Source organism: Arachis ipaensis, chromosome B4, assembly GCF_059453495.1.
Source record: "Arachis ipaensis isolate K30076 ecotype BB chromosome B4, ASM5945349v1, whole genome shotgun sequence".
Taxonomy (NCBI): Eukaryota; Viridiplantae; Streptophyta; class Magnoliopsida; order Fabales; family Fabaceae; genus Arachis; species Arachis ipaensis.
This window is the reverse complement of record NC_142439.1, coordinates 163,594-188,927: the sequence shown is the minus strand read 5'-3', so window position 1 is coordinate 188,927 and position 25,334 is coordinate 163,594. Positions and strand designations below refer to the sequence as shown.

General features: G+C 34.6%; 3 protein-coding genes across 5 annotated transcripts; all 3 read left to right on the top strand.

Moving 5' to 3' along the window:
- Window positions 1–1,038: 1,038 nt before the first annotated feature.
- On the top strand, window positions 1,039–5,297 carry LOC148566422 (uncharacterized). Its single transcript, XM_088483585.1, has 10 exons — window positions 1,039–1,173; window positions 1,258–1,344; window positions 1,553–1,684; window positions 1,773–1,913; window positions 2,015–2,121; window positions 2,781–2,855; window positions 3,175–3,196; window positions 3,996–4,248; window positions 4,371–4,570; window positions 5,169–5,297. Exons 1-10 carry the CDS (start codon window positions 1,039–1,041, stop codon window positions 5,295–5,297), a joined length of 1,281 nt encoding a protein of 426 aa, XP_088339711.1.
- A 3,751-nt stretch (window positions 5,298–9,048) lies between these two features.
- LOC107638425 (RING/FYVE/PHD-type zinc finger family protein) lies at window positions 9,049–12,440 on the top strand. Its single transcript, XM_088483317.1, has 5 exons — window positions 9,049–9,242; window positions 9,583–10,524; window positions 10,841–11,041; window positions 11,350–11,545; window positions 11,996–12,440. The coding sequence occupies exons 2-5, from the start codon at window positions 9,640–9,642 to the stop codon at window positions 12,178–12,180; spliced, it is 1,467 nt and encodes a 488-aa protein (XP_088339443.1). The 5' UTR covers window positions 9,049–9,242; window positions 9,583–9,639; the 3' UTR covers window positions 12,181–12,440.
- Window positions 12,441–13,763: 1,323 nt separating this feature from the next.
- FAB1A (1-phosphatidylinositol-3-phosphate 5-kinase FAB1A) lies at window positions 13,764–23,719 on the top strand. Of its 3 annotated transcripts, XM_016341682.3 has the most exons (13): window positions 13,893–13,941; window positions 14,115–14,296; window positions 14,757–15,492; window positions 15,981–16,721; window positions 17,100–17,253; window positions 17,489–17,833; window positions 18,292–19,146; window positions 19,234–19,565; window positions 20,125–20,248; window positions 20,332–20,502; window positions 20,872–22,341; window positions 22,552–22,818; window positions 23,056–23,719. In XM_016341682.3, exons 3-13 carry the CDS (start codon window positions 14,888–14,890, stop codon window positions 23,359–23,361), a joined length of 5,370 nt encoding a protein of 1,789 aa, XP_016197168.1. In that variant the 5' UTR covers window positions 13,893–13,941; window positions 14,115–14,296; window positions 14,757–14,887; the 3' UTR covers window positions 23,362–23,719. The 3 variants fall into 3 exon arrangements, with proteins under 3 accessions (XP_088339442.1, XP_088339441.1, XP_016197168.1); XM_088483316.1 differs by having other exon boundaries at window positions 13,764–14,296; window positions 14,805–15,492; XM_088483315.1 differs by having other exon boundaries at window positions 13,764–14,296.
- The last annotated feature ends 1,615 nt before the right edge of the window (window positions 23,720–25,334 follow it).

Below are 25,334 nucleotides of genomic sequence, written 5' to 3'. Positions count from 1 at the left end.
GAATTGCTGGTTGTAGAATATTATTCTCGTCAGACTTAATACTAACTAAAAAAACAAGAGTTTTGATACGAGAATTTTAGCTCATTCAGGTATCATCTACATGGATATAGGAAGATTTGCATTTTTTTTATTATCCATTTCTAAATTTTATAGATTTTTTTCAGTTAAGATAGTGAAGGGATCCAACTGTATCAATTGTTTTCTAGCTGGGTTATTAAATTTTTCTATTGATGAAGCAGACCTCTGGAACAGCCCTGCAAAGAACCAACAGCGCAACAATCCAAACAAGAAGCACCTGTTGATGTGTAAGTTTTACTGCTTATATAAATATCGATAATGTTTACTGCTTATACATGGTTTAATTATGGTTCGGTTGAAACCAGAAATGAATTCAATGTGTTGTTGTCTTTGGACTCTCTTCTGTTTCTTATAGCTGCCTTCTATAATCCAAAAAGCAGGCTTTTACAGGGTCTTTTACAAGCTCTGTTATTGAAGAGTTTTTCAAGGATGCCAATGTCTATCAAGTTTCTGATGAAGAACAATCACAAGAACCTCAAGTGGCATGGCAATCAGAAAAAGAAACTCTAATCTTGTCATCATTTGACAGGTATGTTACTTGCTTTTCTTTAATATCATTTTTGTTTAATATAATTTCGGTTCACTGTAAGTTTGGATTTGGGTTCACTATTTGTTTGGATTTCGGTTCACTATAGTGATTAAATATCATTTTTGTTTAATATCATTGTTAAATATCTATCATCCTGCAGTGCTGCTCAACCTAAGGAAAGGGAAGATGAAAGGACTTCCTTTAGCCTTGGGATAAGTCCACCAGCATCTCAACCAACTCAGCCCTCTAAAGAGAGTGATTCACAGCTTGAAATCCTGGCAGAGATGGTGGTAGATGCTGGAGTGGCAGCAACATTAAAATTTGATAAAGGAACATCTTCAGAATCAACCTTAACAGCGGCTCAAGTTTACAAAACCCCGCAGAAAAAGACAAAAATCACAAACGAGCTGATCAAAAAGTGTTATCATTGGATGACACATGTAAAAAAGACAAAAGACGGTACCAATAAATATGAAACAGTATTTGTCTTGAAACATGAGGGACTCTACGAGGGACTAAGAGAATATTTCATGTCTCTAATGCCCAAAGAAGATGTGCATGCCGTGGTAAATTCTTTTCCAATTGCATTAACATTAATGATTTTTTTAAACACTCTTATATAGTATATCTCATAAATTTTCATCCTGTAGGTGGTTAGTATACACAGCATTATTCTCAACGAAATAAAAATGAAGCAGTATCAGAAACAAATATACATTGTGCCGCAGGATATTGTGGTAAGCTAAATTTCCTATTCACTGCTGATTACTTTTCGGCTCGGACAGAATGTAAATATTGGTTCACCTGATTCTTATGTCTTCTGTTGAGTTCTTTTGTATTAAGAAAACTTTTCTCTTGATGATTGAATATTTTTCACGTTTTATTCAGCATATGATTTGTGTTCGGTTCGGTGGAAATGTAATTTAACTGATGTTCATTTTGCAGAATTTTATGTTGGGAACATATGGCGTGGAGTACACTGATAAGAGGACAAACAAAGCCTACATGTTTGATATTGAGCAGTATGCCCACCACCGCCAGTTTCTTGACAAAAGGAAACTTGTATCGCATCCATTTGTAAGTTGTAATTTCTAAAAATTCTTTGATAATTCTCTTGTTTGCTATTGTTTCGACTGAAATATTCTATAATTTTCCAAAATTTCAGCTATTTGTTCCAATTTGCAATGGAGGGCATTGGTGGTTGTGGATTGCTGATGTAAACAAAAAGAAGTTCTATGTCCTTGACCCTATCAACAAGAAGCTAGAAGATATACCTAATTCGAGAAAGGAACTGAACAAATTTGTTGTAAGTTATTTTTTTGTAAATTATTCAAATTATTCTGTACATGAGAGGAGTTTGGTTGACTATTGTTGGTTCTGTTTATTTACTTTTTTGGTCTCTTTCAGGGTTTAATAATTTCTCAGATGAGGGTGTATGCTGGGGCGGAACCCTTAATGGAGGATGGACTAGGAGAGGAAGGAGAGTATATCCAATTGAATAGTCAACGTACAAAGTAAGAATCTTTCTCTTCTATAGTGCTATTTTTAATGTATTTTATTTTATATACTATTGATCGTATTATACTCAATTCTTGCTTAGCTATGATTATGGAATATTCGTGATGAAATGGCTTGAAACAATAGATATACAAAAAATAAAAAGCGGGAAGAGATATAAATATAAAGCTTGGACACAAATAAGTACTTTCTAAATTAATAAACTTCGTTCTTTTCTTATTTCATTCAGTTAAGTTGATATTGTAACTAGAGCTTTGAAGTTGGTTGTTACTCTGTTCAATACTTTTTTTCTATGCATAAATACTATTCTTGTTGATTGAAATTTCATCAACAAAATTCACCACATAAACAATTTTTGGTTCGGTAGCTCATATAATTTTGATTCACTAAGTGAATGTTTTTCGGTTCGGTGGATTCCTTTTAATTTTTTCAGGGTTTAGGATAACTGTGATTGCATTTTTATAGTATGACTAGGGCTTTGAGTGAAATTTGTTGTTATTTAATGTGATTTTGATTTACTTGATATTTAATGTGTTCAGGGTTTAGGGTTATTGTGATTGCATTTTTACATTATGATTAGGGCTTTGAATGATATTGTTCTTATTTCATTTGAATTCATTTCTTATGTAACTAATTCATTTCAATTGAAATGTAGAAAGACATTGATGACTTCAGATATCAATATGGTCCAAATCTTCTGTTGCATTAAATTAACAAAATCAGAGACCAAGTAATTTTGGAATCTGAAGCAATACGACTCACCAAGCCATCTGCTTTCCTCTCCAACCCTTATTGTAAATACACATCTGGGAATTTAGATAGCAAATAGCATATACTAGTTGTAATTAATAATATTTTGTTTAACTTGTTTAAAAAGCAAAAAATGCATACTTCAAATGTATATATGTCAATGTATGTATCAAACAATGCTTCTTTCAAATGTATATATGTCAATGTTAATGTATATATCTATTCTTAATATCAATGTATATATCAAATGTTAATATTTATATATCTGTTGGAACTGTCTGGCTGCTGTTTTATTCTAGGTTCTCAGTGATTGTAATCACTGTATTTACCAATACATTAGAAATAAAAAAGAACACAGTGAACCAAAATTAATACACTGCGCGAACCGAAAGTTAAAAACACACTAAACCCCTAAACCCTGAACCCTAAACCCTAAACACTAAAACCAGAACCCTGAACCCATAAACCCTAAATCCCTAAAACCCTAAACCCTAAATCCTGAAACTGACCCTGAACTCTGAACCTGAACCCTGAACACTGAACTCTGAACCCTAAATACTAAACCCTAAACCGTAAACCATGAACCCTACCGTAAACCCTAAACCCCCAAAACACTGAACCCTGAACCCATAAACCCTAAATCACAAGTTGACCCAAGCCCAAATAAATTTACCCGCCTCCAACGTCACTAAAATAAACGTGACTTCCACGCGCTTCATTATAATAAAACATTCCTTCTTCTTCAAAATGCACGAAACCAATCATTCTCTTTGAATCTCTCTCAAAATCACTGAAATTTCAGTCACGTTCTCTGCGAAAACCACTACTGCAGAAGAATAGCTAGAAGATTTGGCAACGAACAACCACAAACGAACAAAAACAGCAACAGAGACTACCAAAGGTATAAGAAAACTACTGTTCACTTGAAATCTTGCAATGTCGCATTTCTCCTAGTTGCATTTTAGGTTTACTGGATTGATTTGCTTCGTTTAGAAGATCGAACTATTGTGAATGCATTTTTACAGTATAACTAGGGCATGGAATGAAATTTGTTGTTATTTTCAACCAGTTCAGTGGATAGTGTAACTAGGGCTTTGAAATTGGTTGTTACTATATTCAGTACTTCTTTTGCATAGAGAAATACTATCATTTAGCAACAGTGTTCAAGAATATGAGTCAGGAAAAGAAAGATATAGTTGAAGAAATAGGATTCGGTGCCCTGGCACATGTCCCAGAAATGAAGGTATCTCACGCCCTCTTAAAAGAATTGATTGATTGCTATGATGAGTATCATGGTTGCCTGAAAACTCTCCATGGAAAAATATACATAACACCTGCCAAAGTAGCAGCTACGCTGGGGATAAGCCATGGCGGTAATACACTTTCCACTTCTTGCTTATTTTCAGTTCATTTCTCCCTTAAATTTCGGTTCATTGGTATATAAAAGATTAAACTGAACCCTTTTGGCTCATTTGTTACTATTAAAATATTGTAGGGGATCGTTTTCCTAAAAAGGTTGACTATCGCAAACTGAATGAGGAAGACAAGGCAATATTTGACAGCCTCAAATGTGTTACGTTGGCGACTTTGACAAAGTCTGTCCTAAATATGAATGTTGAAGGGAAGGAGAACCGGCAAAAATTCCGCAGGACTTTTGTCGTCTTCGTACAGAAGTGCTTCTTGCTGCGGACGACGGTAAGCATGGCCTCTGCTTAGGTGGTCTAGCCGTGTCTTGCTGTTGTCTCCCTCGAAGACGAAACTCCATTTATTCTCCTATTTGAAGCAAGTTATTCATCGTCCTATTATAGCCGTACAATTAAAGTCATCGCTTTGGACTCGAGAAATTAAACGAGATATTGTTCCACTTTGCAGGTAAATAATCTAAGGATTTCTGCATTTTAGAAGTTATGTGCTTTAAGGGAGAATATTTAATTCTAATTTCTAGGAGAGTAGCTAATTCTAGTGTTTTGTTATTGATTCTTATAGTTGACATAAATTGATTAAGTATTCAAGTTAGATTACGAAAAATTGCCAAATGTGGCTTATACCTCACTCTTAACATGATTTACATCAGAAGTAACAATTAGCAAGGTTTTTTTTTTTATTTTTTTCCAACTCTATTCAATATTCATTCATTAAGTTGAATTGGAAATTGTTCTTGATTCTTATGTCTGACATTGTCTTGCCACTTGGGTGGATCATTATGTTCAAAACACAATCCTTAGCATTTTCACGCGTTTATGCACATCAAATTATTAACATTGTGATTGAGTATCTATTTTCTTTTGCTCAGCTTGTTGAAACTGTTCCTGTCCTCATTGGCGTAGTTTCATACTTGTTGCTCTCTAAGTCTGCCAAGGTTGTTAAGAAGACTTTCTCTCTCCTATCACTTCTCTCCAAGGTCCTCGCTGTCTACAAGTAAGAACTTTAACTTTTATATTGTGACGATTACTTGTTTTTATGTAATTATATGTGGGTCATATCTCTAACTTGCTCATATTTGTAAAATCAGAAAAGTCATATTTTTCCAGTGTAGTCATATTTTAATTGTGGATAATGATATAAGAAAATGCATTGAATATTTGACGTGATGATTCATAGTTTGAGATAAGTCTCTTCCTTTCTAATATGGTTGTTGGGATTAAAGTATATTCAAAGTTGAAAGAAATGTTAAGCAATTTACCCCATAATTTAGACATAATTTATGATAGGGTGTAATGTCACTATTTTATCCATGTAGCAGACTCTCATTGGGTGGGATATATGATAATTATTATTTTTGTTGTTGTATTGCATAAAGGTAAGAAGATAGTAAAATGTATCTTTTCAACTTTCAAATAATTTTTTTTATTATGGGTTCATTTATTCTCTCTTGCATGATCAAGTAACCTTTATTCAATTTCATGTAATTTTTGGGATATTGGCTCCAAGACTCTGGACTCTACTTATTGAGTATGCTACAAAGTATAATCTACTTTTTTCTTTTTAAACTAAGCATTACTAGGTATCTACTTGGGATGTTACTTTTATATTTATTACATTTACTGTTTACATACATATGTATAGGAGCAATTCTTTCATGATCTTACATTTTTTTACTCCAATTAGTTTTGTTATTTTCTTTAGACCGAGATTTGTTTCTTTGCAGGAAAATGTGATTTATATTGTTTATTGCTTTGTTGTTGTGACCAATAAGTTTACTATGCATGCTTGTGATTTTTATTGTAGGTAGTTGATTACTCCATTGTAAGTGATAATTTGATTTCCTCGTGTAGAGTTAGAACCGTAAGATAAAAGACTCAACTGACGACGATACTCCCTCTTGCCAAGGATGCAGGGCCTGTATGTGAACCTAGAGACACCAAACTAGCTCATGCGAAATTGTCGGATATCATGTGAAAAGCTTAGCCTAAATGTAATTGTGATTGGCACTGCTGTATGTCTGTGCATGATTATGTCTTTGGTTATATTTTGAGATTCTCTTTTTTTTAAGCTAACTATAGTTAAGTTTTTGACGATGTGGCACGACCTTTACAACGTTGAAATGATGAGTATAAATGTATAATGATTAATGAGTGATTTTTCAGCGTTGTAAGAGACAAGCTGGTATTCTCTGAAAGCAAATGTGTAATGTTGATTATAGCATTAGCCATATGACTTTTTTTTAGTTTTTTCTGTGTGTGAAAAAAACCTGAAAGTTGAGCTGAAATCAACTATAGTGGCAATTATATATGCGAGGATGTTGCACTTGCTTAGCTTGATTCACGTTTCTAACTTCTTTAATCTTGGATTCGATATCAACGTTAGTTTAGATATACAAAGAATTGAATCATGCCAGCCACAATAGCTTGTTAAAAAAAAAACTATTAATGATTTCATCAACCAATTACTGCATGTTAAAACACGAGTAAAAATTTTAAAGTTTAAAAATGACAAAAATTACAAATGCTAATCACCCTTAAATTATAAAAATCAACACGATGGAAATTATAAAAACTAAAAAAAAAAGTTGAAAAAACATACATTACTCTGCCAAAGCACAATGTTCCCATTTAGGATGAGCACATCTATCGTAGCCCCAAATAATACGTAAAAACTAAAAAACATAAGACAACTAAAGAGTAAATTTTTTTAATTAATGTTGATAACAAGCTATATATAAAATTCTCCAAGAACTAGTTTCTATCAAGTGTAAATAAAAATGTCAACAACAGAGGAAACCAATTGGTTCTCAAGTGCCGCAAAATCTCAATAAAGCATAGGATATAGCCCCTATAAACCAACTAAAACTTTGGACCTAAGATTGGAACCTGTTAAAACTTTTACTTGTCTAAATGGCAAAAGTAACAAGTTTCACTGTAATGCAATATTATTGAAACTAGCAATCTTTGAACTATTGAGTATGCTTCTCTACAAACTCGTTCAGAAAATCAACAAACTTGTCCTTATTAAGGTTTGGTATTGTTAATATTGCAAGTATGAGGAGTGCATGAAGTTAGTCCTACATCAAAGAAAGCAAGGAAGTGTGAGGAGTTTATAAGATGAGAGACCCATTAACTTGACACCATAAGATTTTTAGTTGGATGTGGTGTCTTCTCATCTTATGTTTTCTCGCTTGATTCCTTCCCGATGGTCGAGAGCTCCCCACGGTGGCCCAACAGGGTGAACACACAAAACATTGGGCACCCCATGATAGAATATAGAAAAATTAACTCCATGATTGCCTATATAGAACAAACTCAAAAACAATTTGGCAAGTTGTACATCACTAAAGAAATTAGTCTTAAATCTTGTTTTGACAAGCAATTAATTTTGTTAATTTTTAAATGCAAGACAAACAACAAGCTACAATAGTATAGACAAAGTTTTGTGCCAGAACCAAAATGCTATAAAAATAAAGAATTACAACAAAAATACAATAATACATAAGAGTTCCAATTAAAAAAGAGAGAAAGAGAAAAAAACATGCATTCAATATCACGTTTCTGAAATTTAAATATTTCTGAAGTTTAAACTAACAAGTTTTACAAAAGGTATCATGAGATAAAATCAACAAATCCCTTCCCTCAGTCATCTTTCTTATTTTATTTTATTTTACTCAACAAATCAGCATCATCAGAAATATCTTTGACTTCCTACTGATACAATCTCTAAAATTTACTCCTAATCCAATGAGTTTTCTCATATAAGACACCATGCATTGTATTTTAATTCTTCACAACTATTACTCTACTTCTACAACAGAGGTTAAACTTCAAATAAAAAAATTAAGAATTTTATTCAATTAGAAATTAAAATAGTTTCTACCAACGAAATCACAACAATCAAATTCAATAATTAATCATAATCAAGGACTCAGCAAAATTGCATCATATGTCCCGTAAACAGCACTTGCATATATAATAGAAGTTTCAAAATACACACATCATTAGTAAATCGAAAACCTAAGAAAGAGAAAGAAAATTGTGGCATGTTTTGCTAAGTGAAGGACACAACAAAAAAACTGTATGTTTTGATATGAAAGTCAAATAGAGAACAAGGTAATCAAATCCTCACTGATACTGATGGCACCGATTGCCACGCAGGTAAGGACGCTGTCTCTAGCCATTTTTCTTGGGCTCGTAGGCAACAACGATGCGTGGTACAGCGACTGTAGGGATAGAATCGGCGAAGATACTGGAGAAACCTAGCAGATTAATGCGATAGTGAAAAACAAAAACACAGACTCAACTGAAAGTGTAGTGTGGTGCGACGGTAGAAGCTGACATGAAGACATCAAAGAAAAGATTTTACACAGAATCAATTGTGACGATGTTGAATGTAAGAAGAAATCCTAGTGGAGACTCTCCTCGAAAGAATAATTAAAAAGAAAGGAAAAATTTTAAAAAATTAAAAATATAAAAGGATAAATATCTTATTTTTAGTTCTTTCAAAAACAAAAAATAGAGTTCTATTCCTAAATATTTTTATTATAGTTTCATAGAAAAGTGAGAGTAAAAAATCCGCCACCTAAAATTAATAATTAAAAATTATCAAATAATAATTTAGTAAAATTTATTAAATTATCTGAAAGTTAAATATCAGCTTCACATTACTTATGAAATGATTCCGAAAGCACAAAGGTTATCTGAACGACGTCGTTTATCAGGAGACGTACGTACGCAACATTCGATACGCAGTTTAGTTAGTACGTTTGCAAAGGCAATTGCTAACTTCTATAACAATCGAACTTCTTATCTCTCTCTCTCTCTCTCTCTCTCTCTCTCTGTTATCTTCGCCCTTTCCCGTCGATTGGTGCAACATTTATTCGTTCCCAATTTATTCTCAATTAAGCTTCATACCTTCACCAATCCAGTTCCAATTAAAGGTTTTTATTTGAAATTTATTATTTATATTTGTATTTATTTATTTGTTCTTTGTTTGATTCTCCTGCTCCTTCCTTAATCCCCCTTATAGGTTAATCTGTCCATCGAAAACCCTAATCTCAACCACCTCCAACCTTTTTCGTGATCAATTTTAATGATTTTCCTGCATGCAATTCGATTCTCAATTTATGTTTTCCATAAACTCTTCGTGCCCGTGTGACCGATGTTCTTGACACTACTTATTATAATCTTAATTGTCGGTTCATACTTCCTTTCGCTTTTTTAATTATATATATATATATCTTCTCGACGAAGTTTGTAACTTGGAGCTTTCAATTGCAGTTTGGGATTGCTCTCTCTCTGATGTGAATGTAATCTTGTGTGGTTTTGTTTTGTTGAATGGCAGCTTCTGATGGTAGAGTAACATACTCTTCCCTCTCTATGCTAGAAAAGGAAAATAATCACTTCAGCTACGGTAAGATGAATCATTATGTTGATTCTACATGGTCTGAGCCAAAGTCCGGTACCACGTCTGGTCCACTAGGCTCAAAGTCCTCAAACAAAGACTTCTTATATCAGTTCCCTTCTGAGGATAGGGACTTGTTTGATGGAGGTTATGACTCAGATGATGATGTTGGTGGTGCTAACAATAACATCATGCCCTCTAACATGCCTCCAGAGGTGAACGTGAAGAATGTTGTCTCTGGTTTGTTTGCTATTTTGACTGGGCGAAACAAGGTTCCGAGGATTACAGCAAACCAGCAGTTACCCACTTCAAATCTGTCATTTCTTGGCTCCGGAAAGAATGGAGATCTTTTTCTTGACTCTTCAGTGTACACGCCGAGTGCACCCCCCCTCTGCGAGCCAACTGGGATTGATTATAGTGCCTACAAGGAGGTCCTGGAGGCTGAACCTCCAGAATGGCTCCCTGATAGTTCTGCTACTGTTTGTATGCAGTGTACTGCTATGTTTACTGCGATTACACGTGGTAGACATCATTGCCGGTTTTGTGGAGGGATTTTTTGTCGTAATTGTACCAAGGGCCGGTGTTTGTTGCCTGTTAGGTTCAGGGAAAGGAATCCTCAGAGAGTGTGTGATTCCTGCTATGATAGGCTCGATCCTTTGCAGGGTGTTCTTATCAACACTATAAGCAATGCTGTGCAGGTAGCTAAGCATGATGTGATGGATTGGACTTGTGCTAGGGGGTGGCTTAATCTTCCTGTTGGTTTGTCTATGGAGCATGAGATATATAAAGCATCTAATACATTGAAAAACTACTGTCAGGTTTGTTCTTTTCTTTATCAATATTAAAAGAAGTTTGTGCAGGTTTTCGTTAAGCAAGAGTCTTCATATATTGTTCCAATTATGACCATTTCCATTTTATTTGCTGTCCCGCTTATTTGATCCTTGAGTGGTTTTTGCCAGTTCTATTAAGTACCAAAAAGTAATTTAATAACTGATGTATCTTAGTTGTAGTAGATTAAGATAGACTAAAACCTCCACATTAATTGCTCTACTTGTGTATTCATGGAGCATCTAGATGAAATTTTCTGAGTAGCACTTATATATGTTGATATGCAATAATTTTTTGAATGGGCAGGTGGCCAAATCCAATCCTGAGAGGTCCATCCCTCTAGCTGTTCTAAAAAATGCCAAAGGCCTAGCGATCTTAACTGTTGCCAAAGCTGGTGCACTTCTCTCTTACAAAATTGGTACTGGTTTGGTTGTTGCTCGAAGAGCAGATGGATCATGGTCTGCGCCATCAGCTGTACTCTCCCTGGGCTTAGGATGGGGTGCTCAGGTAAGGAGAATATATGCATGTTTAGTTCTTGTGTAGTATTATTTCACCAATATGTTTATGCATACTATTATGAGTTAATTGTGAAAACCGGATAAAGAGTAGAAGGAATGGATGTGGACCTATTTCAAAATACATCTGTGTTTAATTTTCCTTTACTATTTAATCTTGATTGACATAATATTTTTTGTGACTTTATCTTTACACAACTCTATTGCATTAACTGAATATTACCCTTAGAAGATCGATTTAGTATAGGTATTAAAAATCTTGGCATGGCTTAGATTTGTGTGTTGATCTTGTATTCCCAGATTGGTGGCGAACTTATGGATTTTATAGTTATTCTTCATGATATAAAATCTGTGAAGGCATTCTGCAGTCGAATGCATTTTTCCCTTGGTGCTGGTTGTAGTGCTGCTGCTGGACCTGTTGGAAGAGTTCTGGAGGCTGATGTTCGTGCTGGTGACAGGGGTTCTGGCATGTGCTATACATACAGTTGTAGTAAAGGTAGTTTTTAAATGATTTTTTATTGCACATATCGCTGGTTCTACTCTATTTACAAAAATGCCACTTAAATGTTTAATTTTGTTCATTTGAATTGATTAGTATATTTGGGCTATTGCTTTCCTTGATATTTTAGTGCTGTCTGTTGCTGAATAATTTCCACACCTGATCAAATATTTAGCCAAGGCAATCTAATGTATGGACCATAATCTTGTTAATATGCTGACTAAGACATCAAGTTTTAACTATGGTAGAAATATGTGGTATAGTGGACTGAAGGTGTGTTTGTTAATGCCTTGTTTGAATAATTTAAATGCTAACAAGCTAATTTCACAACTATAGCTGCTACTCTCGCTTGATATCTTAATTTCTCATTTTGTTACCCCAATATATTTCTGTGGTAGAATGATTCTTTTGAAAGCATAGCTGATACAATTTTTACCGAACTGATAGGGGCATTTGTTGGAGTGTCGTTGGAAGGGAATATAGTTGCAACAAGGATGGATGCCAATTTGCGGTTTTACGGGGATCCTTATCTCACTACAACTGACATTCTACTAGGGATGGTGGACAGGCCAAAGGCAGCTGGACCATTGTACGACAGTCTTCAAGATCTATACTCAAGTTTACGCCATTAAGCTCCCTTCTAGTTGCAGATTCAAGCCATAGCTCGTGCATGTAAATATGAAATGTGATTCCCGTTTTGAATTTCAGGTCCTCTATATCTTGTTCATGGTGACGAGGGGTCTATGCACTTTTATAATTTGCTCATGCATTGTACAGTTCAATGCATATTACGCAGATGCTCATTGTCAATATTTTATTAGACATGATTGTACATATGCAATTGATGAACCAAGTTATATTTATCTATTAAGTTCTTTTGCTTTATTTTCAATTATTAAACTTTGTAACTTCATATTTTTTCTTTTTTTTTTTTAATTTTATAAATTTTTTTTATTAGAATAGGGGTAATTTAGTAATAAAATACAAAATTTTATTAAAAAAGACGATTTTAATACGAAGAAAACGTTAAAGGATGATTCTAAATAAAAAAATTACGTTGAGGACGGTTTTGATTCTGATTTTCAAGATCAAAACAATACTTATCTCTAAATGATTATATTAAAAATAGTTTATAAATAAATTATTTTGTATTTGGGTTTTTAGTTCTAAAAGTGATTATTTTATAAAAATATGATAAAAAATAGTAATATTATGAGAGAAGTTATTTTTTTAACTTTTTTATAAATTCTTAAATAATTTTTTAAAAAACTATAATTTAATTTTTAAAATTATACTAAACATTAATACTACTACTAAACATTCATATATCTTTATATAACAACTAAATCTTTTATACCTATCTATATGCATGCATACAAACTTCCCCGACACCTAAAATTTGAACTACCAATATTATTTACGAGATTGAAGAACTTGTTATTTTAACTAGTCTTATATTCATGCATATTCCACTAATATTATCTTAAAACTTTTTGCAAATTCAAATATTTAATTGAATTATAAATTTTACACTTCATTATATTCTCTTAACTTGTAATAGGACGTAGTACTATCATTGTATGGAATGGGTAAAGAATCAATCTCTCTGAATTTATCATTTCAAAATTTCTACTTGAAAGAATAAAATAAAACTACTTGAAGTGATAATATAGATGACGTGCCATATTAATGAAAGTAGGTTAAAATTCTCGTGAATAAACAAATAATAATCGTGACTAAAGGAGAAAAGAAGATGATAATTAATAACAAAATCCTAAAGAGTAGCTACGTGTAACTGTAGCTTTTGGTTGACATTTCTTCACAAAATAAAACATTTCGAAACGTAAAAAATTAACTGAAAAATTAGAACAAGAAAAGAAAAAGTAATAAAACCAACAAAATCCTATATGACCAAATTATTTTGTAAATAAATTTAATTAAATTAGTTTAATAATTTATTAGCAGAATAAAAATAATTAAAAAAATGTATAAAAAAATAAAAAACTTAATTAAACTTAATTATAAAAATAATTTACTCATCTAATATTTCTCCAAAACAAATAACTTTAAATTACAGAAAATGATATCTAATAATAAAAAAATAACATGAGGTGGCGAGCGTTGGGTACACACGTGATAAGGTGTGGCGACGAGCGAATGGTTTTTTTATTTTATTTTATTTTATTTTTTATATAAAAATTATAGAAAATTTTTTGAGTTCCTCAATTATTCATAAAAAAAAAAGTCACCAAAAAAAATTATTCAAAAAAAAAAGTTTTCTTATTTTACTATATTTCATTACTTGAAATTATTAGTCTCGGGGGTTTTCAGGAGAAGGAAGGTGTGAGATCTGATTGCAGTTTCCGAACCGAAGAAGTCACTGTTTTTCCGAGGTTTTCAGTTTCCCGAAGCAAAAAGTTGTGCTTTTTACATGCATGTTCCATGGTTGATTGCTTTGTGAGTTGGTGAAGGGGTTGGAAATTTTTGAGGACTAACTTCAATGATGATGATGATGATTATTATTCTGTGCTTGTTTGCTTGAGTTGTTTACTGTTTTCTGCATCAGGTTACCGTTTCTTGTTTAATTTGCTTTGTCGTTGAGCTGAAAATTCAGGCATTGAAGTGAACTTTGATCGCTTGAACTGAAATACAATTCGTGGGTTTTTGTTTTCTATGGCGGTGGTAGCCACTATTGGCCTCTTCCCTTTGCTCCAGAACTGAATCTGAACTTCTGAACCAGTCTATATGGTAATTACTTACTATTTGTTCATCTTAATGATGAATTGAGAAGATGCAGATTTCAGTGTTGCAATTTGTTTTTTAAGTGATGTTAAGGTTTTGGGTTTAGTGAACTGAGGAATTGCGGGAATTGGGAATTGGGGGATTGATTGTTGATCTTTATGGATGCTATTGCTGCAACAATTTACCGAACTGATCAAAACCGTTATGTGTTTATTACTATTATTCAATTGTTCTCTGATCTAGCGTTGAATTTTAGCACGTTGCAGCGTTATCAGTGGTGTTCATGTATATATTGCTTTTGTTTTGACTTGATTGCCATCTCTGAATAAATCGCTTTTCCTCTAAGTAGTATCTAATTATGGAATATCTGGCTATCAGTTGGTTATATTCTGCTTTTTACAATTCATGATTTGGTGCATATTAATAATTAATGTAAGGTGGTTGTTTTGTTTTCCTTCCATTTCAGTTTCTGAAGAACTTGTGTTTTTGTTTATATGCACATGTTTCTCTCTAGCATCATGGGCCGAGGTACATGGAATATTTACAAGACTGGCTAATGAGGGACTCAATGAGTTGGCTCAGGCGGAATCACAGTCGATGGGTACCCCTGACAAGAAAATATCTGATCTTGTTGACGTAGTTAGGTCTTGGATCCCTCGAAGGGCTGAACCACCAAATGTGTCGAGGGACTTCTGGATGCCCGATCAGAGTTGTAGGGTATGCTATGAATGTGATTCACAATTTACTATATTCAACCGCAGGCATCATTGTAGAATATGTGGCCGAGTTTTCTGTGCAAAGTGCACTGCTAATTCTGTTCCTGCACTGTCGGATGAGTCAAAAAGTGGCCGCGAAGATTGGGATAGGATTAGGGTATGTAATTATTGCTTTAAACAATGGGAGCAGGGTTTAGCAACGGTTGATAATGTCACTCCGGTCACCCCTTGTCTCAGCCCGTCCCCATCTGCGACAAGCTTGGTCAGCACTAAGTCCAGTTCCACCTGTCATAGTAGCAGTAGCACTGTTGGCTCAACTCCTTACTCAACTGGACCTTACCAGCGTGTGCCTTATATTTCACCTCAATCTTCCCCCATGGATCTGTTAACGGATCGGCAGGAAAATTTGAATCCTGATAGGTGTACAAATCCCTCTGGTGCCGTAGGGGATTTGGCTTCTAACCAATTTGGCTATTGCTTCAACAGGTATCTTTTTTCAACACTGGTTCATTTGTATTTTGGATTGTCTTTCTGCTCTTAAGTTGAGGGTTAATTTATGTCCTCACATTTCTCATGCATATATATTGAGCAAGAATTCTTCCTTATTGGGACTCAGGAATCTGATTTGATATAGAGGAGTGAGTGTTGCTAAGATGTATTCTTGTGTGTGCATATGGCTATTGATTTTATATTGATGTGCAAAAAAAGTTTTGATGAGGTTCTGTGTAGGTTTCTTGAACCAAAATAGGGGAAAGAGAGGAAGAGAGAGAGAGAGAGAGAGAAGGGGGGGGGGGGGTGTTGATGGCTACCTTTCCACATTAGATCTTAATGTTATTTAAAGGCTCTGGTTAATTGACGAATTCAATAATATATTTGGCTAGTGCATCAAACTATCATCGTGCATCTGGTGTTTTATCCGATATTTAATTGTTTCTGTTCTTAATGTTATTTGTATGTTGATTGTTCTGAGCCAGGAGTGATGATGATGATGATGATTATGTTGCCTATCATTCTGATACAGAGTCAAGGCATTATTCTCATGCCAATGACTATGAGGATCCAATTAACATTCATGGGATTGATCATGTGTATGAACCTCATGAAATGCATCATAATGGAGATAACGTTGAGGCAAAAAGTTTGAGTTGCGCAACGTCACCTTCGGATCTTGATCTTGTAGGCATAGATGGGATCCAAGAACCTGGGAAGGCTGATCAGCACGATCATGTGGAAGGATGCATATCACCTCCGTATAATGAGGCAAGTAATAATATTGAGCCTGTAGATTTTGAGAATAATGGACTTCTTTGGCTCCCTCCTGAGCCAGAAGATGAAGAGGATGATAGAGAAGCTGTTCCTTTTGATGATGATGAAGATGATGGTACTACTACCACTGGAGAATGGGGATATCTGCAATCCTCTGTTAGCTTTGGCTCTGGAGAATATCGTAGCAGAGATAAATCAGGTGAGGAGCATAGGAAGGCCTTGAAGACAGTAGTGGAGGGGCATTTTAGAGCTCTGGTAGCTCAGCTTTTGCAGGTGGAAAACATACCTAGTTATGATGAAAATGGCAAAGATAGTTGGTTGGATATAATTACAGCTTTGTCATGGGAAGCTGCTACACTTCTGAAGCCTGATATGAGCAGGGGTGGAGGTATGGATCCTGGTGGATATGTAAAGGTCAAATGCATAGCCTGTGGACACCGAAATGAAAGGTAAGACTAAAGAGAAATGAATGATGGACTGGTCATAAAACTAATGATTTCTTCCAAGAGTTTGAGTTGTAACTAAAAGAAGTAAATTGAGAACGAACATTGTAATGTTAGTGTGATATTATAATTCTCCCACTAGAGATGGAAAAAGAAAATACAAAAATAAACTACATGCATATATTTTCTGTTTCTATTTTATAGGGATATTGGTAGTAGTGTAATACAAATCTGTGAGGTTTTTCTTTCTATTTTTATCATACAAAATTTATTTTATGTTTTCTCTTAGGAGGCTGATGAATTGAAGTGTGTCGTGTGAGTATATTTATTGTATTTTATTATCTGTCTCTGCATATTCTTGATGTTCAATTTTTGTCTTTACAGCATGGTGGTTAAAGGAGTTGTTTGCAAGAAGAATGTGGCCCATCGTCGAATGACGTCAAAATTTGATAAACCACGTTTTCTTATACTTGGAGGAGCTTTGGAGTATCAGCGAATCTCTAACCAGCTATCAAGTGTGGATACTTTGTTACAGCAGGTTCTCTCCACCCAACTATCTCTTAAGACTTAATAGTTACACAAATATTCATGGATAAAAATGCACTTGACAACTGTGTGTAGTGTTATCTGTTATTGGTGCTTATGTATGAAAATTTTCCTTTTTATGTGATCTCAATTTCTGACCTTACCAAGCATACTAAGTCGTCTTTCTTTCATCTTGTTTCTATTATAATACAAGTTCTGAGTTTCGTGGTCTTTTTATTCTTCTGCAGGAAATGGACCATTTGAAGATGGCAGTTGCAAAGATTGGTGCTCATCACCCAAATGTGCTTTTGGTAGAGAAGTCAGTATCTCGTTATGCTCAAGAATACCTTCTTGCTAAAGACATATCACTTGTTTTGAATATTAAAAAACCACTTTTAGAGCGTATTGCCCGTTGCACTGGGGCACAGATTGTCCCTTCAATTGATCATCTAACATCCCAAAAGGTGGGTTATTGTGAAGCATTCCATGTTGACAAATTTTTTGAGGAGCATGGTAGTGCTGGGCAATGTGGAAAAAAATCAACAAAAACTTTGATGTTCTTTGAGGGTTGCCCAAAACCTCTGGGTTGCACTGTAAGTTCTATAACCTGAAATATTTTTAGACATGATTCAATTTTAGTATTACATATGTTCACAATGCACATAGGAACTGAAGTGCTGTTAGACCTATATTCAAAACTTTTGGCTGATAGATCCCCAATCCCTTACTAACACTTCCACAATGTGAAGAAAAGCAGACAACATAGTTAACAACTGCAAGAAGGAAACTTCTTCTGTAATTTATGTTACTCAGGCATGAATGATTTCCTTTGTAAATTGCAATCAAACATTATTTTGTTTAATCATTTTAAAAGATTGAATGATCATGGTGAAGGGAACCAAAATAATGTAGCAATATAGCAAATTGGTTTGACATAATTAGTCCAGAATAATTATTGATGAAGAAAGGTTATTTGTTTGCTTCGCTTTTTTTTTATTTCTTTATTTATTTATTTTGCTTGTGTGTGTGTGTGTGTGTTGGTGTTTTGAAGATCTTGCTCAGGGGTGCTAGTGGGGATGAGTTGAAGAAGGTGAAACATGTGGTCCAATATGGAGTCTTTGCAGCCTATCATCTGGCGCTGGAGACATCTTTTCTGGCTGATGAAGGTGCTTCACCTCTAGAGTTTCCCTTGAAATCTCCAATAACCGTGGCATTACCAGATAAACCATCTTGTATTGAAAGATCAATTTCTACTATTCCTGGATATTCTATTCTCACTCCTAGAGAGCATCAGGGAGCTGAACCCATTAAAATACCAAATTCTAATTATGGCCTCAGAATTGAGAAGACCCTGTCTACCTGTAGCAGTTTCATTGAAAAACCACTGATGGGTGACTCGGTTCACACACATGAAGTCTCTGGCAATGCCTTCCAACCAGCTGAGGAGACTGCATCTTCCTATTGCAGTGGTTTCCTCCCTAATTATTCTTCCAAGGCGGGTGATAATCAACACCCCAAAGATTTCTCTCAATACAGACAAGAGAAGAGAAGGGAAACCATGTTGAACAATGATCTTACTTCAGATTCTTTTGGCACCTTGGAGCCTTCAGGGTCAGTTGGAGATAACCAGATCAAAGCTACAGCATCGTCTGCATGTCTGGGATGTAACCCTGAGCCACTTTATGGAAAACATGATAATAATAACAGAATCTATGATGACATGATACCTTCAAAAGAGGATTTTCCTCCCTCAACTTCAGATCATCAGAGTATCTTGGTCTTCTTATCAACACGTTGTGTGTGGAAAGGAACTGTTTGCGAAAGGTCCCATCTTGTACGAATTAAATACTATGGAAGTTCTGATAAGCCTTTGGGACGATTTTTAAGAGATCAGCTATTTGATCAGGTGTTTGTTCTTACCAATTCTTTTCCTTTATAAATTTCGTCACAAATGGTTGACCTATGATTCCAACTGATTTACATTTCCTTGTAGAGTTACATTTGCCGCTCGTGTGACATGCCATCTGAAGCTCATGTTCATTGTTATACTCACCGACAAGGGAGCCTGACCATCTCTGTTAAGAAACTATCTGAGTTTCCTTTACCAGGTGAACGTGAAGGTAAAATATGGATGTGGCATAGGTGCTTGAAATGTCCTCGTGTAAATGGTTTCCCTCCTGCTACACGAAGAGTAGTTATGTCTGATGCAGCGTGGGGCTTATCCTTTGGGAAGTTTTTGGAGTTGAGTTTTTCAAATCATGCAGCAGCAAGCAGGGTTGCAAGTTGTGGTCATTCTCTGCACAGAGACTGTTTAAGATTCTATGGGTATGCTTACTCTATCTAAATTGAATCTATCCGATGTCTGTTTTCCAATTTGAAATCATGATTTCAAGTGTAATCTTCTTGCAAGGAAGTAGTGACTTCCTTCTTCCAAATGCCAGCTGGCATTGATGAGAGTCTAAACCAAACAGGTTGAAAGTAGGTATGTTGGGAGATTTTAACGAGCAAGAGTGTGCTGAACTTGGTATGCTTACAATGTTCTGTGGTTTTGTTTAATCATATGTCACATTCTCATTCAATAAAGTGGGCATTAGAAAACCATGAAAATATGATTGCTGGATACACCCCTTATTTTTTACTTGTATGCTCAAATTTCTTTTGTGGTTAATCACGGAATAAAAATTTGAGCCAGTTATTTATTAAGCTCAAGCATATGTAAGAGTAAACTACTCTTAATCTTGCATTTCTGTACTGATTAAACAAACAGTTCTTTTGAGAAATGCACTTCCTTCTCTTGATTGAAGTACTTTATGTGCCCAATAAAATTGAGTACATTTGCATCAAACTTTTGGTTGTTTTGTTGAATCATTGTCTTTAAATGCAGTTTTGGGAAGATGGTTGCCTGCTTTCGCTATGCTTCTATTGACCTCCATTCTGTTTATCTTCCCCCACCTAAACTTGAATTCAACTATGATAATCAGGACTGGCTAAAGAGAGAAGCAATTGAGGTTGGTATGCTAATCGTAGTTGAGATATTGCATTCGGTTCTGGGTTCTCCTGTACTGATGAGATTATTGATCTTAACCACCAGGTTCAGAACAGGGCTGAAGTACTGTTTAGTGAAGTGCGTAATGTATTACATCAACTTTTAGAGAAGGTCTCAGATACTGGGCTGCGGGTGGGAGGAAATAGAGTTTCAGATGTTAAGCATCTAGTTTCTGAACTTAAAGAGATGGTGCAGAAAGAGAGAGAAGAATTAGAGGTTGGTTGTTTGATTTTAATAAGAAAAAAAGGAAAAACAAAAGAAAAAAAGAAAAGAAAAAACAAAACATAACAAAAACAAGAAGAAAGCAAAGGGAAAAAGGTTCCCTGATGATTTTAATAAGAAATTTCAACCAGATTCTATTTTCCTAATTTGTTATAATTATTATTACTATATATCTATCCCTCCACTTATGATGTGTTCTAAGAGCTTTCTAAAAAAAAAGAATTGGTGTTTTTCTACAAAATATGTACTTTGTCCTGAATATATCAGTATTGGTGTTGGCTCATTTAACACTTGTAGATTTTCTTTGACTAAGATGATAGTTTGCTTATATTTGATTTCCAATTATAATGCTGGATTACTTAGGACTTGTTACAAAAGTTGGTGCATAAAGAGGTCAAAGCTGGCCAGCCTGTGGTTGATATTCTAGAGCTCAATAAATTACGCAGACATATCCTCCTCCTTTCACTTGTTTGGGACCAGCGCCTGATATATGCATCTAGAATAAATTTTCTAGGAGATCCCAGGAATTCCTGTCAGAGAGAGAAGTCAATTGGTTCTAGGGAGAAGGTTGTAGAGGCAGATGGAGCTGCCAGGCCAGCAAGAGGTCATAGCAGTTTTGATTCCTCTGTTTTGGAATCAAAACCTGATGGAAGCCATAATTTGGAAAATGCTAGCAACCTTAGCACGTCTGGTGAAGTGACTAACGGTGGGGAGATGGGTAAAGACACTACTCATGACAAGGTTAATCTCTCACTCTCTGCTGGTGCAAATGTCAATGATAAATCTGAGTCCCCAGAGATTGGAGGATCTGTACGGAGGGCTTTGTCAGAGGGAGAATTTCCTATTATGGGTAATTTGTCCGATACCCTTGATGCTGCATGGACTGGTGAAACTCACCCAATAAATGGTTCTTCACCTCCTGATTCAGCTATGATGGTTCATTCACCTGAGGCAACTTTAGTGGCAGCAAAATCAAATTGTGAGAACTATACTGCTGATAATGACTCTAAATTGCTTTCAAAGGGGCTTGATACTAGATGGCCTGGGATGCCTTTTGCCAACCTCTTTAGTTCAATCAACAAAACTTCTGCGTTCAACAGTCAGAAGCTTGTTGATTACAACCCAGTCCACATTTTATCATTTCGAGAGTTGGAGCGCCAGAATGGAGCCAGACTGCTTCTTCATGCCGGTATAAATGATGCCATAGTGGCTGTATATGATGATGAACCTACTAGTATCATATCATATGTGCTTATGTCAATCGATTATCATGTCCAAATGTCTGAATCTGACAAAGCTAAAGACAGTGCTGACAGTTCAGTTTCATTGCCACTTTTTGATACAACCAGTCTACTTTCTCTTAGCTCTTTTGATGAGTCAATTGCTAGTAGCTACAGGAGTTTTGGGTCCTCTGATGAGAGCATGTTGTCCACTGCTGGATCTCAGAGTTTGCTGGTTGGTGACCCACTCTTATACACCAAAGATTTGCATGCCAGGGTGTCTTTTAGTGATGATAGCAACTCCCTTGCAAAGGTGAAATATACAGTTACTTGTTACTTTGCAAAGAGATTTGAGGCCCTGAGAAGAACATGTTGCCCTTCTGAGACAGATTTCGTGAGGTCCCTTAGTCGTTGCAAGAAGTGGGGGGCCCAAGGAGGAAAGAGCAATGTTTTCTTTGCAAAAACCCTGGATGATAGATTTATAATCAAGCAGGTTACAAAGACAGAGCTTGAGTCATTCATCAAGTTTGCACCAGCATATTTTAAGTACTTATCTGAGTCAATCAGTACTGGAAGTCCAACTTGCCTTGCAAAAATCTTGGGCATTTATCAGGTACATTTTCTTTTAAAATTTGCTTTAATTTTGATATATAGAATTTTTTACTAATAACATTTTCACGTATTTCAAGTTGTAGAGAAATTGTTATTGATGAAGTGCTTGTGTACTTTTTAGTCATAGCCATAAATGAGTGCATCATAGATATGGAACAACCATTTTTATACTAGTGTGTCTGTTTTCATTGAGTACACTTGCACTTTGAAGGTAACATCAAAGCACCTCAAAGGGGGGAAGGAAACTAAAATGGATGTCTTGGTTATGGAAAATCTCCTCTATAGGCGTAACATTAGACGGCTTTATGATCTCAAAGGTTCGTCTCGATCACGGTACAATCCAGATACAACTGGAAGCAATAAAGTCCTGCTGGATCAGAATCTAATTGAATCTATGCCAACGTCTCCAATATTTGTTGGGAACAAGGCAAAACGGTTGCTTGAGAGGGCTGTGTGGAATGACACTGCATTCCTTGCGGTATGTCTAACTGCTCTTATTTTCATTATTCACACTGTAGAATTATACTGCACCTTTGTGGGTTATTTTGCCACATACCATCAATCTCCCCACCCCACCCTGCCCCGCCACCAAAGAGGAAAAGAAAAGAAAATCACATCCATGTAACAGTAACATGCTGCAAGCACTTGCAAGCTACTCTCTATTTGTTTTACTATATATTATTCTTTGGTAATATAATGTTGGTATTTGTTGCAGTCAATATATGTGATGGACTACTCATTGCTGGTTGGTGTGGATGAGGATAAACATGAGCTGGTTTTAGGCATAATTGATTTCATGAGACAGTATACATGGGACAAGCACCTTGAAACTTGGGTCAAGACCTCAGGCATTCTCGGTGGACCTAAGAACACTTCTCCAACTGTTATATCACCTCAGCAGTACAAGAAACGGTTTAGGAAAGCCATGAGTGCATATTTTCTCATGGTGCCAGATCAATGGTCTCCTCCGGATTTGCATCCAGGTGGGTCCCAGTCTGAATTTTGTGATGAAAATTCATGAGGTGCTGCCCCGCATTTGGCGCATTCTGGTTAAAATTTGAAGCCTGTAAATGCTAAAGATTCCACCTTTCACCTGTTGTCTTCTCTGTCTATTCCCTCATTCATATACACAATATTCTATGCTGCATTATTGCGTTATCATGATAAATGCAGCTGTTACTTTGAGTCCCTTGAAAGACATGGCAGGTGCACCACCGTCAGTAACCAGATTGTTACAGTGGGTATGGTGGATAATATCCACCGATGTCAATTGTACAGTGAATTTTTCTTTCCTTTTTTCCTCCCCTCAATTGTTATATCATTATCATGTATTTTTAATCTCAAATCTCATGTTATCAAATTTTGGTTTACAAGCGTTATCATAACCTTTTTTTAGGGCTTCTTATATTACACTAATCTTGTGTATTAACATTTTCCCGTTTTGTGAAATATTATTAGAATTAATTCAAAAGAACTACAAGGATTAGAAAACTAGTGTTTATAAAATAATATATCTTTAAAATATGAAGACACCTACTAAAATGGAGGCCAATGAAGCACCTATAAATAAAAGACGAAAAAGTTTCAGATTTTAATCTGTTGAGTTTGGTGTTATGCCTCTCGACAAATCTTGTGCATAAGTATGCCCAGAGATGGATATTAGTTGTTCTCAACCATTTTGACAGTTGTTTTCATTAAACTTCAGTAATTATGAATTTTTAAGACATTACAAAAATCAAAACCAGGTTTGACAGAATCTAAATATTCCAAAGCAAAGTATGTAATATATGCGCGCGCACAGGCATCAGCAATTTTGCTTCACTTTCACATCTACGTGTTAAAAGGTAGACCAAAGTAGTCTCTCAATTGAGCTAATTACACTTTGTAATTTATAAACTTGCCACAAGCTCTTTTAAGAATTTGTTATTCTCTAGTTTCACTTATTTTACAGTAATAACTTCGAATTCACTTACTTCTATAACAATAATTTTTTATTCTTCTTTTTCAATCTATGTTCTTTATGTTGCAATCTCCCAATGGATACCACTAATTATATTTCTACCGATAGAAATTACGGTTGTTTTAAACATCCATTTTCTAGTTATACATGTTTTATTTGATGAATCATTTTATCTACTACTCAAGTTAGATACAGATGTAAGTAAGTGTAAGCAATTCAACTATGGTGGTATTTCCTTCAAGGTTTAATTATGTTCCTAGTTTTTATATTTTTATTAAATTTTTAATTAGATCTTTATAGTTTAAAAGTTTAATAATTGAATCTCTATATTAGATAAAATTTATAATTAAATTCTTATTAATTATTATTTAAAAAAAATACAATAATACTAAAATTTTGCTCTTAGAATATTCTCTAATCCATCTTATATCAAATACAAAAACGAATATTCCAAAAAATATTTGTATTATTTAGCAAAAAATAGTTAAAAAGGACCTAATTAAAATTTATCTAATATAAGATTTAATGGTCGGAATTGGATCCTTTTAATTTTTTTCTCACGACTTGAGGGGATAAAATATGATTTTTTACCATACATTTTATAGGTGAGACCAAAAGAAAACATTAAAAGGTTAAAAATCACACTTCATACTCTTAACTGAAAAAAACGAGAAGATTCATTCCTACCAAAAAGTGTTGTTCGTATTAAAATAATTCTTCCTACTAATTACTAAATATCATTTTAACTTAACCAATTCTAAGTTTGAATATTAAATATCATCTACTAATAAATATCGACAAAGACTTCATAATTGGATACTTAGAGCTTGTGTGTTGAATTTTTGGGAAATGATAATATTAGATGAAAAGATATATTATTATTATTATTTTATTATTTTGTTTTTGAATAACTCAGTCTGTAATTCCAGAACATAAGAGTAAAAATATTTATTTTATGAGCAAATAGTTAAATAAAAGTGAAATAAGCTAAATAACAAAAATATTGTCTTAAAATAATTAAAATTTGAAGGAAA